Consider the following 18252-nt stretch of genomic DNA (forward strand, 5'->3'; position numbering starts at 1 on the left):
TACCTCCTGCATTTTCACCTTGAAAGCCATCCAATAAGCCAAGCATGAGCAAGTACAACTGGTATCTGCTGGTCAGTTTATACTCCCATTTCCACATCTGTTTTTCTAATGTGTAGCTTTAGATTTCTCACCACACAACATGAATGATAGCCAGTGAAAGAAATTCCACTAAGGCAACGAAAAAAAGAAACCCTGTTCTATGGGCGGACGGACCTTTCAAGTAGGGTCGGTCGGTCTGCTTCTTTTTTTTGTTTTGGAAATGACCCAAAAAATCACTAAAATCTGAAAATAATAGAGAAAATACAAAAAAAAAATTTTGTTCCTGAAATTTCCGAAATTTGGGTTGGCATTCATTTGTACAGGAAATTTTTTTTCCAAATTTGTTCAAAATCTGGCTGGGTCGGTCGGGCCCGTAGAACAGGGTTTTCTTTTTTCGTCACCTAACCACCCAGGATTCAAACCAGGAACCTTGAGTGACGTCAATGCTTTTTCGTGGTTGCATGCCAACAAACTGCCCTTGTACGCATGCATCTAATTCCTGTAAGATTAACTTTACGGGCACGATTCGATATTGCGACCATCAAAATATGCACGAACATCACTAACAAATTGCAGGCAAACCAATAAGTCAGCTGGAAAATAGCAGAAGACTTTAAATCTATGAATCATGACATGATCCTCTCATTTTCTCATCTAAGTAGTGGTGGGTGACATATGTCACAGGGGTAGGTGATGCGTCTAGTGCACATAGTTGTAGTTGTAGATGTAGTTAGCTGCTGTTTCCCTATCCTTCATTCTTAGCTTTCTACCCTACTAGCGTTCTCCTAGCTTCTCTTCTATCAATCTCCTCGCTTCTCTTTTTTTGCTTGCTTGAAACGCTTCTATACTGCGGATCAACCCAACTTGCCGCTGGCTAGCCGCAAAGAGAAAAGGGAAGCAAATTATATAAGTCTTCTCCTGCCAGTACATAGCCTCTCCTTACTCAAGACTCCTCATGGCCTCCCAGCGGTCACTACGGGCAACTGGCATCTTGCGATACCAGGCAGACATGAGGGGATCTCGAGCAACAAGCGGCCCTAGAGGTGCAGTATGCATGACCCACCGGCGTGTGGATACGCTCTGGTGCTCACCAACGCTTGTCCCAGCTATGGGTTAAATAGCTAAGGTAGTCCACTACCTTAGGCGGATTTGGGATCTAATCTCAACAACGGCAAGAGGGTGCTTTGAAGGTAATTCATCGTACAGCCAGTGAACAAAATCAGGGAGTCCTGAGACCTGAGCAACAACTTGGCGCTTTTGGTTGGAGACAAAAGTAACAAGTGCAGAGGGCGGATGAAGAAAGAAGCACAACTTTCATTCTCAACGGCCACAGGACACCTGTTGATAGGAGTTGCGACCATCAACAGTACCTACAGCAACTGAAAGACTAACAATAATGGCTACAACCAAAAGCACTAGGGTTAAAGCCCCTACCAAAGCATCACCTAGCTCCGAATCTGTATCACCTGCTGATATTCATGAAGTGGTCACCTTAAAGCCGAAAGGAGGGGTGAACACGGATAGAGGAGGAGTAAGTGAGTTAAGTAAAGTAAGTAAGTCAAAACTCCTTAAATGTAAGAAGTCGTTGTACATTTCTACTCTCAACACAAGAACAATGAGTAGTATGCATCTTCAAGAGGAAATATGTGGTCTAGCCAAGTTATACAACCAAGACATTGTTGGAATACAGGAACACCGAATTGTGCACCAAGACGAGGAAATCAGGCATCAGGATCTTTACGATGGATATCAACTCGTCTCATCCTCTGCTTGGAGAAATACTGGCGGAGTATCCATTGGAGGAGTCGGACTACTGTTAAGCCCAAAAGCTAAGAGAGCATTTCTATTTTGTAACTCTGTGTCACCAAGAATATTGTGCATGACCTTTGCTGGCAATCCAAGGACTACAGTTATTGTCACCTACTGTCCTACAAACGTGTCTGAGGAAAGAGATGCAGAACAACACTTCCAGCTACTAGACAGAACGATACGACAAGTTCCAGCCCACAACTTTCTGATCGTTATGGGAGACTTCAATGGTCGTGTTGGCAAGGAATACTACAACTTTCCATATCGTGAAACCACCAACAGAAATGGTGAAATGCTTCACAACCTAGCCCTGGAAAATGATCTTGTTATCACAAATGTTTGTTTTAGGAAGAAGGAACCACGACTCTGGACGTGTAGCTTACCATCTGGATTTAAGGTACAGATAGATTACATCCTGGTACGCAGAAAGTGGAGAAATAGTGTTACCAACTCCTGTGCCTACAACTCCTTTGCTAGCATAGGGTCAGACCACCGCATAGTGACAGCCAAAATACGCCTTAGTCTAAGAGCTAGTGGTAAAACTCCACCAAGGAAAGTTAAGTATGACTGGAGACAACTAGTACATGATGATGAGCTTCAGGAGCGCTACACTATTAAGGTGCAGAACCAATTCAGTGCACTAAGGAAGAACTGTGATGATAATGTTACAGCAGTGTATGAATGCTTTATCCAGGCCAACAAAGATATTATGGAGGAGCTAATTCCAAAAGCTAGGAAGCGCCTAAGGAAGCAATCTGGCATGATCCCAGGATTGAAGAAGCGAGGAGAGAACTACAGCAAGCGCAACTTGTGGACAGCCAAGAAGTTTCAAGCATATCAAGATCAGAACTGCAGTCTAAGAAGAATCATCTGAGAAAGGTTTATGAAGAGGCAAATGAACAAATCCTAAAAAGAAAGATCAAGGAGGTGGAAAATTGTAACATCAACTGCCAGCATAAGGCAGCCTGGGACCTCATCAATGAAGTTAGTGGGCGTAAATCTGCTAAAAAAGGTCAAATACAAGGGGACACGCAAGCCGAAAGACTGAATGCTTGGTTCCAACACTTCCAGCAACTACTTGGAGACCCACCAGATGTAACCGATGAGTATGAAGCCATAGATCAAGTATACGAAGAGTTCAACATGCGAACTGATGCTTTTGACCAGGTTGAATATGACACTGCCAAAAAGACATTTCAGAAGGAAAAGCACCGGTGAGGATGGGATTCCACCTGAAGTACTAAAACGCTGCAACCTTGATGACATAGTCCTCAACTTCTGCAATGAGGCATTGATGAATGGAAAGAAACCTGACCAGTGGTCAATTCTCAACCTCATACCAATCCCCAAAAGTGGAGATTTAAGAGAAGGGAAGAACTACAGGGGAATATGTTTGTCATCCATCGTAGCTAAAACATTCAACAGGCTGCTACTCAATAGGATTCGCCCTTACCTTGACCCGGTCCTGAGATTCAACCAAAATGGTTTTCGACCTGGGAGATCTACGGTGTCACAAATACTTGCTCTAAGGAGGATAATTGAGGAAGTCAAGAACAACAATCTCAATGCAGCAGTAATATTCATCGATTTCAAGAAGGCATTTGATACCATCCACCGTGGGAAAATGCTTGACATAATGAGAGCATATGGAGTCCCAGAGAGGCTAGTGGCTGCCATAGGATGCATGTACCATCATACAATAGCTCATGTCACATCACCTGATGGTGTCACTAAGGATTTTGAGATCCAAGCAGGAGTTCTGCAGGGAGACACTCTGGCACCATTCCTCTTTATCGTAGTCCTTGATTATGTTCTAAGGAAGGCTATGGAAGGCAATGAAGAGCGACTTGGCTTTACTCTGGAGCCCAGGAAAAGTAGGCGAATAGGCCCACGCACAATCACAGACCTGGATTTTGCAGACGATATTGCTCTTCTAGCTGACAACCTCAAAGACGCCGCAAGAACTGCTACATCTTGTTGAAGCTGCTGCACAGAAGGTGGGACTAGGAATGAATGCCAAGAAGACCAAGGCAATGCTGTACAAGGAAACTCCGTCTTTAATAAAAACACTGGACGGAAGCGAATTGGAGATAGTACAAGACTTCAAATATCTAGGTGCATGGACTGCCAGTAGTGAGAAGGACTTCAACATCAGAAAGGCACTTGCTTGGAAAGCATGCAACAGCATGGACAAGATCTGGAAAAGTAATCTACCAAGAGATCTAAAGATCAAGTTGTTTACCACCACTGTAGAATCGGTACTAACATATGGCGCTGAAACATGGACAATAACAACCAAAATGAGAAAAGCTATGGATGGCTGCTATACCCGTCTCTTGCGGAAGGCACTAGATATCTCATGGCAAACTCACACCACCAACAAAGAACTATATGGGAATCTGTTACCAATCTCTGAGAGGCTCAGGATTAGAAGGTTAAAGTTTGCAGGGCACTGTGCAAGAAGCGAAGAGGAAGCGGCTTCAAGTGTTCTTATGTGGCAGCCCAAACATGGAAAGCGAACAAGAGGTGCACCCAAGAAGGATTATATCAAGATGTTGGCAGATGATACAGGATTAACTGGCCCAGACATCAAGAATTGTATGCTTGACAGAGCAGTTTGGAGAGCCATTATGGGAGTCCGACTACAAGAGTCGACATAAGCAAAGCATATAAGAGATTTTTATTTTGAAAACACTTCAGAAATTGTGAGGTTTGGAGAAAAAAGGCTTATATATACAATGTATGTGTGGGTAACTGTATAATATTTGAACTTCTCACCACACATCAACAATTTGAATGTTGCTTTTGTTTAGTTTTGTTTTAAAGCTGGAATGATTTCACATACCTTTCTTTCCAAGTATTCCCCCATTCGTCTCAACGCTTCTGTCTCACCACCTGGGTACAAAGACTCTTCTTGGATGGGTTTCACACCAAGCTGCTCTAGGGTGGGTACACCATACTTGGCACCGTGATCAGCCTCTATTGGTACAGCACACTCTACAAAATGTATGGGAACAATTTATTTCTTTTGTTATTTCTAGTAAAACCTCAACAATAAGCATTTGATACGATTTGATCTTTCTCTAGAGAAGTCCTTTTCAGAGGGCTGAGTTCCTTGTGGAGAGTGCCTTCTTCAGTGCTTTGAACATGCCACTCACTAGAGTTCCGAAAGCTCAGCCCGCTGAAAAGGACTTCTCTAGAGAAAGATTAAATCATACTCACGTTTACCGACCTACAGTGTGGGCCAAAAACAACTTTACCCAATTTCAGAGGGTGGTTGCTCGAATTGTAGAAGAGCTATTCATAATATTGTTACATATTCTAAATGTATATATTTCTAAAAGTATGTGATGAAGAAATGAAAGCAAAAGAAGCTACATTAACAAAATGGTGCTAGTTTTACGTCCGAGGGTCAAAAATCACTTTGTCCACGCGTAATTCAATGGTATGTGTCCGATTGCTAAGAGTACGGCATACATATGCGTTAGGCATACATGTAATTGGTAAACCCGTTTAGCTTGTCTTTGATAAGTGATGATTGTTTTACATGCATGCAAGAAATACAATCGATTTTAATCCCCATTTACTTGTCATGTACTCGAACTTCACTCCTGTCGTTGACCAACAATTAGCATATAACAATTACACAATTACAAAGCTTTCATCTGGCGCAATATTTGAATTTTAAAAAGGCCTTTGTGCATTTTGTGACTGCGTGGCTTATTTCTAAATAGGTTTGCAAGGTGGCAAGATAAGGCAATTCTCAACACAAGAGATGACTTTTATGGCAGAGGTATACTTGATTAAGAACAGAAAGCTTTTTGGTAGTGCAGCGTCAATTTCGGATTCGTTTCCCGAACGTAAGATCCCACCGAAACCTACCATAACTCTACATAAGAACAACTTTCACAACCTTGGAAGTGTGGTGAATAGATGCAAAGCACGGAGCGCACGTCCAAGAACTGGTCGTTCAGCTGCAAATATTGCAGCGGTTCAAAGGGAACTTGCAACTAACCCCAGAGTCAGTTGTCGACGCAACAATTTGCTGAACATACCACGAACGCAATAACTTCAATAACTTCAAACTTTCTTGTAGTCGTAGATAACATTTCGTAATGACAAAAAAGTCAGGTCTGAGGTTATTGCTTTGCGCATATTTGAAGAGAATTGGATTTATTTTTGCAGCGTGAAAGCTGCATATCATGACGAAATATCATAGCTTGACATTTAAATTGTTCATGTTTGATTTATTTGATTGTGTTATATAAAATTGCTGAACAAATTTGTGCGTATACTGAGTGGTTCTCATTCTTTATCGAACTCGCCATTGCAAGTGATGCGACGCGACAGCTAGTAGGCCTTCATGTGGACAAAGTTAATTTTGAATATTTGATTTAAAACTAGCGTCACGTTTTTAATTTAATAAATTTTTGGACAGTTTTTTCACCAAATACTCTAAAGAAGATGTTCTTTACGAATATGTGAAAACAATTTGCAGCAGACTTTTCAATTTTGAGATATGAACCTTTTAAATTGGGTAAAGTTGTTTTTGGCCCACACTGTAGAGTACCAAGTAATTTCAAAAAGGGTGTACTCAAGTAAGTTATTTGAAAAGATGTGCCGGCAACAATTAAAAGCTAGTGGGCCAATATTTATACAAATTTTTACCAAAAACAGGATCCATTTCTGATCGAGACCCAGATTTTGGGCCACATTTAAAACAAATTTGACCACTTTTCTCAAATGTTCGTATATTTTGGGAAATTTTGGCTATAGCGTCACAAAATTGGGTCAATATTTCTCAACAAATTTGAGACAATTTTGAAAAAAAAAATCTATGTACCTATTTTCACACAAAAGGGGCCATACACCCAAGACCTCGATAATAAGAACCACTTTGGCACATACATCCCTGTATAGCTGTTTGTACTGAAAACTCCCCGGATGATCAAGCTATGCTCACTCAATTAATAATGGTCAGTGGCATTTTTGACTTGGAAGTGGGCAATTTTTTTGTATAGTGAATCCAGCCCCTTTTGGCTACACACTGCGATGGTCGTTCAATCTCCATGTGTGAACAGCAAAATCGATGTGTCGATGCATGATAACAGCTGCGTGTAAGCTGCGCCCTACGTGCAGTGTCCAATGCATTAATAAGATGGTGAAAGGCTGACGGCCTCTATACTTTACATCTGGTTACATTACTAAGTTATTGACACCCAACATAAACAACAGGCAACACTTACTATGAATAGCCTCCTTTGTTGGAGGGTCTCTTGGCTTTGCTGGTGCTCCCATTTTAGATAACACAGTCTGCAATCGTTGATAGGTCAATGGTGGTTTGCCGCCATTATTCCTGATTACACTGGTTAATCCATGACGTAAGATATAAAACAAACCATTAGCATGTCAACACTATCCAGTTGCCTCGTTTCTCAAAAACAGAAACAACTAGATGGACCGCGGTTCTCGGATGTCGCGGGTTTTCGACGCATAGCGTCGACCGTGATGCCTCCACCAAAGGGAGTGATGTGGAATTCACAAGTTGATACAAAGCTTCAAGCCTAAAAGAGGAGACTGAATTTGACCTTAGATGACACCTGGATGACCCCAAAACAACCTTTCAATGACTCCTGGGTGACCCCAAAATGACCGCACAAGAATTTGGCTCTAAATGTTGACTGTACCCACCAAGTTTCATGCCCATATAGTAATTATACTAATTTGACCTCAGATGACCCCTGGTGACCCCAAAATGACCTTCCAAAAATTTGGCTCTAAATGTTAACTGTACCCACCAAGTTTCATGCCCATACGATAGTTTTTACTAATTTGACCTCAGATGACCCCTGGTGACCCCAAAATGACCTTCCAAAAAATTGGTTCTAAATGTTGACTGTACCCACCAAGTTTCATGCCCATACGACAGTTTTTACTAATTTGACCTCAGATGACCCCTGGATGACCTCAGATGACCTTCCAAAAAATTTGGCTCTGACTATTGACTGTACCCACCAAATTTCATGCCCATACGACAGTTTTTACTAATTTGACCTCAGATGACCCCTGGGTGACCCTGGATGACCTCGAAATGACTTTCAAAAAATTAGGCTCTGAATGTTGACTGTACCCTCCAAGTTTCATGCCCATACGACAGTTTTTACTAATTTGACCTCAGATGACCCCTGGGTGACCCCAGATGACCCCAAAATGACCTTCCAAAAATTTGGCTCTAAATGTTGACTGTACCTACCAAGTTTCATGGCCATATGACTATTTTTGCTAATTTGACCTCAGATGACCCCTGCATGACCTCAGGAGACCTTGACCCACTAACCAATATAAACTTGTTCTGTCTGGGGTCAAGATGCACCCACCCACCAAGTTTGAGGAACGTATGACCCCCAGTCTCCGAGAAAAGAGGTAAATAAGGAAAATGGGCCCTCTGACCTCAAATGACCTTTTACCTCAGTATATGACCTTGAACCTCACCCAAAAAAAAAAGTAGCCAGAGTTTTTGACCATGACCCACCTATCCTGAAAATCTGAAATCAATCCGCCCATCCATGCCCGAGATATCGCATCCGGACGGAAGGACGGAAGGACGGAGGCACGGAAGCACGGAAGGACGGACATTGCAAAAACAGTATGCCTCGCGGTGGAGGCATAAAAAACAAACATAGTAACTATTCATAGAAACAAAATACTTAATTTCACAATTTATATATCTCACATCCCAATGCGGCATCAATCCTGCACATTCATGTATGCGTACACATGCAGTAAAAGTTGGTACCTATGTGTTAGTGCATCCAGATGTTGACATCACCCATTGTCTCAATGGTGCAAAAATTAATAATAATAATAATAATAATAATAATAATAATAATAATAATAATAATAATAATAATAATAATAATAATAATAATAATAATAATAATAATAATAATAATAATATTTATTTCTTATATGGCTAATTACATCAAAAGAACTCAAGGCGCTTTTACAAAACATGGTATTAAAAGCACATACATTTGTAAAATATGAGAACAATATTTGAATTTATTTTAAAACATACACAAAGTTCGAGGAAACCCCTCGATATAAGCAAGCAAACCAATATATTAAAAACCAGTTTTAAAAAGACAAGCAAGTTATTGCACAGCATGAGCCTAAAAAGGCAAGATCGAACAAAATGCAATTGACTGTGAAATATACATTAGAAAAAACGAAAAATAGCAAACTAGAGTCAACAGACGCTGAATACAAGCCGCGATTTGACCCCTATAACTTGACCCCTGGGTCACGGATGGGGTCAACTGCTCTTGCATTGTGCTTAGGATGTCATAAGAAATATTCCTGGTGAATTTCAGCTTAATCGAACTTATACATGGATTTTGATTTTTGAAAATTTTTGATTGACCTTTTGACCCCCTTAATGACCTTTGACCAAAATAAAAAAAAAAACCTTATGTACACCGACAAAATGCATTGTTTCAATTTTAATTAAAAATTCTAACATGTTCAGTTCTTGAGATAAAAATTCTTGAAGTTATTCAGCTAAAAACAGGAAGTGACCCTTAATGACCTCTGACCCCAAAATAAAAATACCATGCATACATCAGGTAACACTGATTCATGTATGTTGGTTATATTATTCTGGTCTGTTTACATTTTGAGATAAAATTTTTGAACATTTTTGGTTTTTGACCGAAGTAACCCCTTAATGACCTTTGACCCCAAACCTGTAGGCATCCTAAAGACCCTGGCTAGTAGCAATGCATGTGTGCTAATGGCGACTCTCTGCTATATATTTTGTAAAGACAGTGATTTTTTGAATATTTTTAGCTTTCAGACCGGAAATGACCCCCTTAATGACCTTTGACCTCAATTCTTTTTAGGAAGTTTTAAGCACTGCCACATGTTGATTCATATGCATGAGTCACATGATCATTGCATGAAATTTGTGGAAGGAGTAGCATTTTTTGTGAAATCACATTTTTGACCATTATAGCTAGGTCAAAGGTCACAGCGAGGTCAAAGTCAAATGGAAGGTTTGGCCTAGCCCAGTGGTCATTTGGGTCAACTTTGGTTGAAATCTGTCAATCCTTTGCGAAGCTAGATGCAGTTGATTGGTTGCCAGAAGAAGAAAGAAGAAAGAAGAAAGAAGAAAGAAGAATTGAGAAGAGACAGAACAAGCCGACATCCGTCGTCGGCTTGTAACAATGCACACAATACACATTGCACAACATAAATGCAACAGTAATTTTGAGATCAAAAAAGCAAGGAGCCATGCAATATGCATTATGCACAAATTAAATAAGAGAAATGTTACCACAATACGCATTCACAAGTGAACACAGCGCACAGAAACAATAAATGCCTTGGAATGCGATTGCAATTACATTTCACAAAATCATACAATAAGATGAACAATATTTGAATTTACAATCTTAAAACATACAAAAACCAATATATTAAAACCAGTTAAAAAAGACAAGCAATATAAGACTAAAAAGGCACGAGTGATCAAAATGCAATTATAAAAGCCAATTTAAATAGACCCATTAAACCAACCAGGGTGGCCTATTGAATCAATTGAATCTTTGGAATCCATGTTGGTGGACAATGTTTTGATGATGTAGTATTCCATAGGTCTATTCACTGTAGAAGTATTGATGTAACAAGATTAATTACTATAGCGATAGGTGAAAACAATTTTTGAATTTATCGCCCTGCACTAGACGTATGCTGTAAGTTTGCATCGCACCACTGATTATCAAAGAATAGGCATAAAGACCTGGATCGTAAATTCTATGGAAATTTCACATTATGCAGAGTCTGTGTACATTTCACTCACACCTGTACTATTAGTGTCTTCGAAAAGAGGGCTATTGTACTCAATCTATGATTACACACATACACAGACATGACAGGTGACAAGTGCAGCCCAGTAGCGTAGCCAGCAGGGGGCAGGGGGGCAGAGTGCCCCCTGACAAAAAATGAAAGCAAGGAGCCCCTTTTCTACCAAAATTCAGCCTGATCATAGGCTAAAATAGTGTAAAATACAATATTGTTGTACATGCGCCCATTGTAAAGATAAAGCCATTTCCATCCTGATAATGGGTGAAAATAGTGTAAAATACCAAATTTTTGCGCACTAAAAGTGCACATCGTCCCAATAAGACCTTTTTTGAAGCTGAAAGACATACATCTCTATGTATTGTATGATGCAACTGTAATTGTTTTCGTCTGTGTCCCCGAAATTTCCTTTTTTACCCCGACCAAAAATAGCTGGCTACGCCCCTGGTGCAGCCTAATTATAGTGCAGGACAATACATTCAAAAACTGTTTTCAATCGTTAAGTAATTAATCCTCTTCCACCACTACTTCTATGGCAAATACAGACTAAAATTGTACCAAGTGAAACACAAAACCTTGGGTTCAAACCAGGGTTGTGACACTCATATTCCATCTTTGTACTAAAAGATAAGTCACTTTACCAGCAGCTGGGGAGTTTTTATCCTAAAATTAACTATGTGTGCAACTGCAAACAGCAATGATCCAGTATTGCTCCAATAGTGAAATTGATCAATTTTCACAAATGTCAGATAGCCTTTGATTGCAGTTGCTATGCACGATCACACTTAGTTCCAAATCTTTGATTACAGGTTGCGATTGTAACACAGTTACACTTTATGATACTCAGCCTTGACATCTAACATCATGTGCCTTTCGTATGTTGGAGAGATACATGTAAGCGACTGACTTCATTTGTGCAAAAACTGCAAACCGATTGGCCTATCCTATAGCATATTAGCACCCCAGAATCCTTGTCTGAACCTGATGAGCAATTGAAGCCTGATTAATTCGTAATTCAGAAATCAATAATAATTAACCAAGTTTATATAACACTGTAAACTTAAAATTGAATCAAAACACTGTTACTCTCATAAGTTGACAGAATTCTACTAAACATGGTACACCAACCTGCTAGTAACAAAAAGTGTGTGTGAAACTCTCTGTATAACCTCTACTCCATGTTCTGCAGCCAGTTGACATACTGCCTCATCACGCTGCCTGGCATATGGTTCTGTGTCCATCTCAAATGTCAGCCTTGTGATGTTCCATTCTTTGAAGATGCGAGGCAAGACATCCAATGGTGTACCCTGTAGAACATACAATCTGAGCCCAAAAACATAGACGTAATTAATAATTACGCACTAAAATAAAACTTGCAATGAAAACTTGTACTATGACTATATTGACTTATAACTGAATGTTCCTTTTCACTACAATGACATTACAACATTTTATGTAAACATCCAAAACTACCTCAAAGCAAAACAAATTATACTTCTTAAATGACCTCCTTCCATCAGGAAAATAAAATCACTGAAAATCCACATAATCACCCAATTTTAGGAAAATTCCCAGAATTATCATAAAACAGCACATATTTTTCTCATTACCCCAGTGAAATTTAATGCTCAAGATATTTGTGACATGTCATGTCAAAAGGAGACACTTTTGGGCAGGTTATCAATTTTGAGGTTTTTACATATCTTAAGTATTGATATATTTTGCTGCACAATGCCATTTTCCCCAATGAAATCGGACATACCTAAGCGAAGATATTGAGTTCGTAAGTTATGTTATTATAAAATTGAAAATTGAGATATCGGCCTTTAAAAATATTATTGACAATGTGGAGAGTAGGAATTACCTTGAAAATGTCTCAAAAAATACAAGATGCCGGTTATATTCCAGTCTGAAACCATCAGACAATATTTTAAACATTAATAACATCACTAATTCGCAACAAACCCAAATTGTGAAAAAATCACCCGACAGATTTTTGGCTATTTCTCCATTTATAATCCTGCCCAAAAGTGTCTCCTTTTGACATGACACGTCACATTTTTCACTTAAATGGTATGAACAAAAACATAGTGATTTGTGGTTACCACACCTGATGTAGTACAGGTATTCTATGGGGCTTTTTATACATGTTTTTGCTTTTCATACCAAGCCCACTGGAGCAATGCAACCCAAAATCTGGAAACATATTATTTCAATGGTAGGCCTCAATCTAAGATAGAAAACAAAACAAGAAAACATAAAAAAGCCCAAAACAGTTACCATTACCTTGATCCTAACGTCTTGAAACTGTTGTCCAAGTCTTGCAGCGACTCTAACAGAAATCGCCATCTATTTGCTCCAACAAGTCCAGAGCTGACAAAATGTGGATCAAGAATAAAGATAGGACGGAATTCCTTGCTCCCGTCCAGGCCAGCCAACAGGGCTGGGTTGTCATGGATGCGAAGTCCTTTACGAAACCAGTGTATGGTTCTGTGAGCCATTGCTGAAAAACAGAAAAGAAAAACCTTGTTTAAGCATCACAACAATCTTGATGTGCTTAACTTTTTGACCAACTTGTGTACTCACAAATAATGAAGGGTTTCATCTTTTTCAAGCAAGTGGATATAGCGTCAAATAAAAAGGCTTTAGATTTTTTTAATCGCCTGTTTGCCCATATTCACTGTGTGTCCAAACTCGGGAGTGGGTTTTCTGTGAAGATCAAACATGAACATTGCTAAACAATTTTGACCCATCAAGTCTTTTGAATCAATTCACTCTGAAATTTTGGATGACTCACAATCTCTGCATTTTGTTATTATTTATCGGCCACAGAAAAAAGCACAGGCTGTTCATTTAATGACTTAATTCACAATGATTGCCTAAATATAATCTTTCATCAATGATTTTCATAATTTAATGTTAGTTTCATCATTTCAATTAAACACATAAAAACAGATATATTGAAAAGGAACCCGTTAAGGCCACACAGGAGGGTTGAGAAGGTACACGACCAGGCTCAAACATCCGCAGGCATATTAAACAACAGCACAATATGACAAAATATTATTGCAGGGAAGCCTCAAAATATGCAGATCTGGACCAGGAGCCACACATTTGGATAAAGCAGCTCTTGGTCCTGTGATTATCAGGAACCTGTGATGTGATCCAGGAACCATTTTTAAAGAGCTAAGAGTCATTTAAATTTCAATTGTACACATTGAATACAAAACCTGCTTTAACTACCAGGCTCTATTTTTTTTTTTTTTTTTTGGTTCATATGATTTTAGTGTGGACCAGGAGCCAAAATGTTATGACCATTGGGTAAATAGCTCCTGGGTGCCTGCTTATTGCAGATTATAAAGAAAAATATCAAAAATATTATTCCAACAAGCAAGTGATGTGTATACAATGTGTATATATATGTGCATTCACATACATTCTTAGCCATCGGTACAAAGAATTTGTTGCTCCATAAATTGATTGCAAATTACACATTTGTAATCGTTTTTCACCTTTGTATCTGTATTTGATACTACGACACTCCCTACTGGTGCAAGGCATGTAGGAAAATATGATATGAAAACACATGTATGCAATCACAAATGACATATACTGCGCCAAGAAAGTATCCTTACACTTAGAAAAATAATCACAATTTCTGAAACATATTGAGGTAAATTTGTTTTTATAATAGATGCACTATCTAATTCTGCACATTACGACACCACAGTGAATCCAATGTGACCTCCAGAAGGAAAGTTACAAGCAATTGAATAGACGAAGCTCCCGTTTTAAAAAGTGACAAACTGGCCTATACAAGGCGCAAAAAGATTCCAACAAGCGCAACAAAGAGACAACACAGTTTCTTCAATTAAGCTTTATTTAAAGCAGTATTCATTTCAGCTTTTCATAACTTTTTATTTATCAGCTCTTTTGTTTCAGTTTTCTTTTGTTCCTTTTGTTTTAAATTAAAGGCACACACAAATTAGCCATTTATCACTCTCAAACCAGATGTCTAGTCCATGGAGTTTTGAATAGGCCAGTGTGTCACTTTTAAAACGGGACCTTCACCTAATCAAATGCTAGTAACTTTGCTTCTTGAAGTCACATTGGATTCAATAGGGTGTCAAAATGTGCCGGATTAGATAGTGTATCTATTAAAAAAACAAATTTACCCCAATATGGCTCAGTTTTGAAATTGTGATTATTTTTCCAAGTGTAAGGATACTTTCTTGGAGCAGTATATATCAACAACACAGGTTTCTAAAGTGAGTATTTTACTAGATCTATAGTAATGCAAACTTGCCAAAGCATTAACACTGTAGGGCACCATTTTGGCACTTGCTACAACTTGAGAATACGTCCTCAAACGTTCTACTGTATTATAGTAAGTATACATTTTGAACGTTTGAGTTTCAATTATTGGAACTGGGTTTATATCACTTCCTATAATTGGAACTCACAGCTAAGACCGGGAGTTCCAACAAGTGCTGTGTATGTGTTTATATTGTGTTTAATATGCATTCACATACATACTTGGCCGTTGGTTCCCAACAACTTTCTCAATCATTTTGGCATTCGTAACAAAACCCACAACTGGATATATTGCAAGTTTCCTTATGCACTGTAAACAGAAGCTTGGACAGAAGTTGTATCTGGCATTCCCCAGGGTACGGTGCTGGGACCTTTGTTATGCCTAGTTTTCATTAATAATTTCCCCCAAAATATTCAATCTGAGGTTCGGCTCTTTGCCAACAATTGTGTGATTTATAGACAAATAAAAAAATGAGTTTGATCATACACACACTAATGAAATGACAAAAACGAGTGGCAATTGCACATCGACAACAAAAAGTGCTTTGCTATGCATATGCCCGTACCCAGAAATATTTTGAATACACACTGGGGGATACCGTTCTTGCAGATACCAACTGTAACCTTTATCTTGGTGTGAACTTATCCAGCAATCTAACATGGAGTAAACACAGAAATCAAATTACATCAAACGCAAACCAGGGGTGTCTATTCTTCCAGAAAATTGAAATTATTCCCTCACCCTTCCGCGCTGTGTCACATCCGTCCCCAGATTCTTCCCCAACTGAAAACTCCAAAAATGGACCAAAAAGGGAAAATTTTTAGGTTGGTTGCTATCTCCGGGGGGCACTCCCATATATTGACATACATCATGAGCCCATGAAAAGACCCCGTTATTTTTGTCAAATCCTACACCCAATGACTCTGTTTTTTTCAGTAGCCTACACTGAATGACCCCCTTTCTTGAACAATTATTAGTCCTCAAAATTGAAATTTAAATAAATGAGTTTTGTCTATGTTGTACTGTAAAATTGGGTAAAAAGCTATTTTTGATTGTCAATGATGTGAAATTTTAGGCGCTCCCATACAAAATCACTCCATTTTTGACATTGCCAACACCGAATGACCCCCTTTTTTCTGAAAATTTCCACACCGATAGACCCCTAGTTTCATACGCTGGTGGGCACAGGTATGTCACTTTCATATTCGAGTGCCTCCCCCGGGTGCTATCTACATGTACTTTTCCTTATTTTCTTGTTCCCTCCCTTCCCTGACTGAACATAGATGTGTTGTGAGTTGTTCTATTCTGTCTTCCCTAACAACATCAAAAGCTTTCCTAGATGGTACAGTCTGGACACTGAACCATTGCATCTAAGGACTAATGGTTCAAAGGGAAGACAGGCTGGTAAACACCTCTAGGCTCTTTATTATTTTCAGAGCTAGCTGTGATTTATTATTTACAGGGGTGTGAGAGTTCTGCTTTTTTTGTTTTGATTTTCAGCTTTTTTGTACCAGTACACTTGCTCAGTATAAGAGTATAGGATCTTCCCAAATTGCAGCTTTTTGCTAGGTGTTATGAGCTCTTTTATATATGTGGTGGCTCGCATGCCCCTGATTTATAAAGCCTTAGAATTAAAATTCTTCTGTTGCAGAGTTCGGAGAATGCCACTGAACTATTGCATCTAGGGAAGAATAATCAAGGATTTGGATCTGAAGCTGAGGTTTAAAGGGGAAGATAAACTTGGACAATAGAGCTGTTAACTAATTGATGGTTCTTCCCTTAGAATCCCAAATGCTTCCCTAGATAGGCAGATGTCCAAACTAAAAAGAAAATGGATTTTGTATGAAATATGCAAAGCAGAGCTCCCTTAATATTAGTGTGCAAACTGTGCATTATTACCTATATAGTATGACCACTAGTCACTATTGCCCAGGCAGGGAAGAATTACTGACCCAACTTTTCCCTGTTTTATGATAAAGTCCATGGTTTCCCTCAAATAATTATTTTTGGGATGGGAATGGGTAAAAGCTAAGGGACCACTACATATATGCTAATGTTTATGTACCTTGATGAATTCACCCACCCTGTAGAGCAGTCACTGCCAGCCAGTGACCATCTATTTCATTCCAAAAATACCATAAAACATAATAATACATGTTCCAGTTATACATTTTCCCCCAAATTAGTTAATGTTATTTTTAATCTTCCTTGAATCCTGTTGACTTTCTTCTGTTTTTCCCCTCTCTTTTTTGTCTTTTTCAAAATGCAAAATTCTTCCCCAAAGGGGTAAAATTATTCCCTCCCTTTGGGGGTGATTAACGGAAGAATAAACAGCCCTGAGTCGCAAACAAAAACCTCAACTTCATAAGAAAGAATCTCTATTCATGCACAAAACAAATGAAACAAATGTCATTACTACACCCTCTTGTAGAATACTCATCATCTGTGTGGGATCCGCAACAAGCTGATCTCACCAACAGAATCGAGATGGTGCAGAGGCGGGCTGCACGTTTTGTGTCAAATGACTATAGGCAGACCAGTAGCGTCACACACACATGTTGAATGAACTGGAGAGGTACGTACTCTCTCAAAAACAGACACCCCCAGTACTGCAAACTGGCTTACAATTTTCCAGAAAGCAAGAATGGGACTCCTGCCCCTACCAGTCGATGACCTCCATTAGCCACTCTGTCGTCCATCAAGGCACTCACATGCCAACGCATCACCATCTGCAAACAAGAACTGTTTAAAACACCTCTTCCTTCCATCAAACAATTTCTGACTGGAACAGTTTACCCTACCACATTAACTGAACCAAGTAAATTCAAGACACAAGTACTCGACCATCTCCAAAAGTTTGACTAAACAACAACAGCTGTGCACAATATCAACCCTGATCGTTTGGCCCCACTCTAAGTGTTGACCAGTAATTTCCAGATCAGATCCTCGTACGAAGAAATCTTTGCTCCATAAAGTTAAAACAACTGCTTATTCAACGCTTGTGCGGACATTGTTAGAATATGCCGCCTCTGCATGGGACACAAAGATCCAAACTAACTCCAACAGACTAGAAAGAGTGCAAACAATTGCTGCCAGATTTTGCAAAAGGGAGTACAGCAGGGAAGAGGGTACAATCACCAGAACTCTCACAGAACTGGAATGGAAGTCTTTGCAGACTAAGCGTCACATCCAGCATAACATTATGTTCTACAAGATCAAGAATGGCC

The 18252-nt window shown here is 39.2% G+C and overlaps 1 protein-coding gene across 1 annotated transcript in view; it reads right to left on the reverse strand.

The window, feature by feature from the left end:
- LOC140137356 (cryptochrome-1-like) overlaps positions 1-18252 on the reverse strand; it is an 81458-nt gene that overhangs the window by 52539 nt on the left and 10667 nt on the right. The window contains exons 2-5 of the mRNA XM_072158995.1: positions 12997-13213; positions 11839-12033; positions 7095-7213; positions 4694-4845 (exon numbers count right to left, since the gene is read on the reverse strand). Of these exons, the coding sequence (XP_072015096.1) occupies positions 4694-4845; positions 7095-7213; positions 11839-12033; positions 12997-13211 (681 nt within the window). The 5' untranslated portion in view covers positions 13212-13213. The remainder of the gene's footprint in view (positions 1-4693; positions 4846-7094; positions 7214-11838; positions 12034-12996; positions 13214-18252) is intronic.

Source organism: Amphiura filiformis, chromosome 17 (assembly GCF_039555335.1).
Source record: "Amphiura filiformis chromosome 17, Afil_fr2py, whole genome shotgun sequence".
Lineage (NCBI taxonomy): Eukaryota > Metazoa > Echinodermata > Ophiuroidea > Amphilepidida > Amphiuridae > Amphiura > Amphiura filiformis.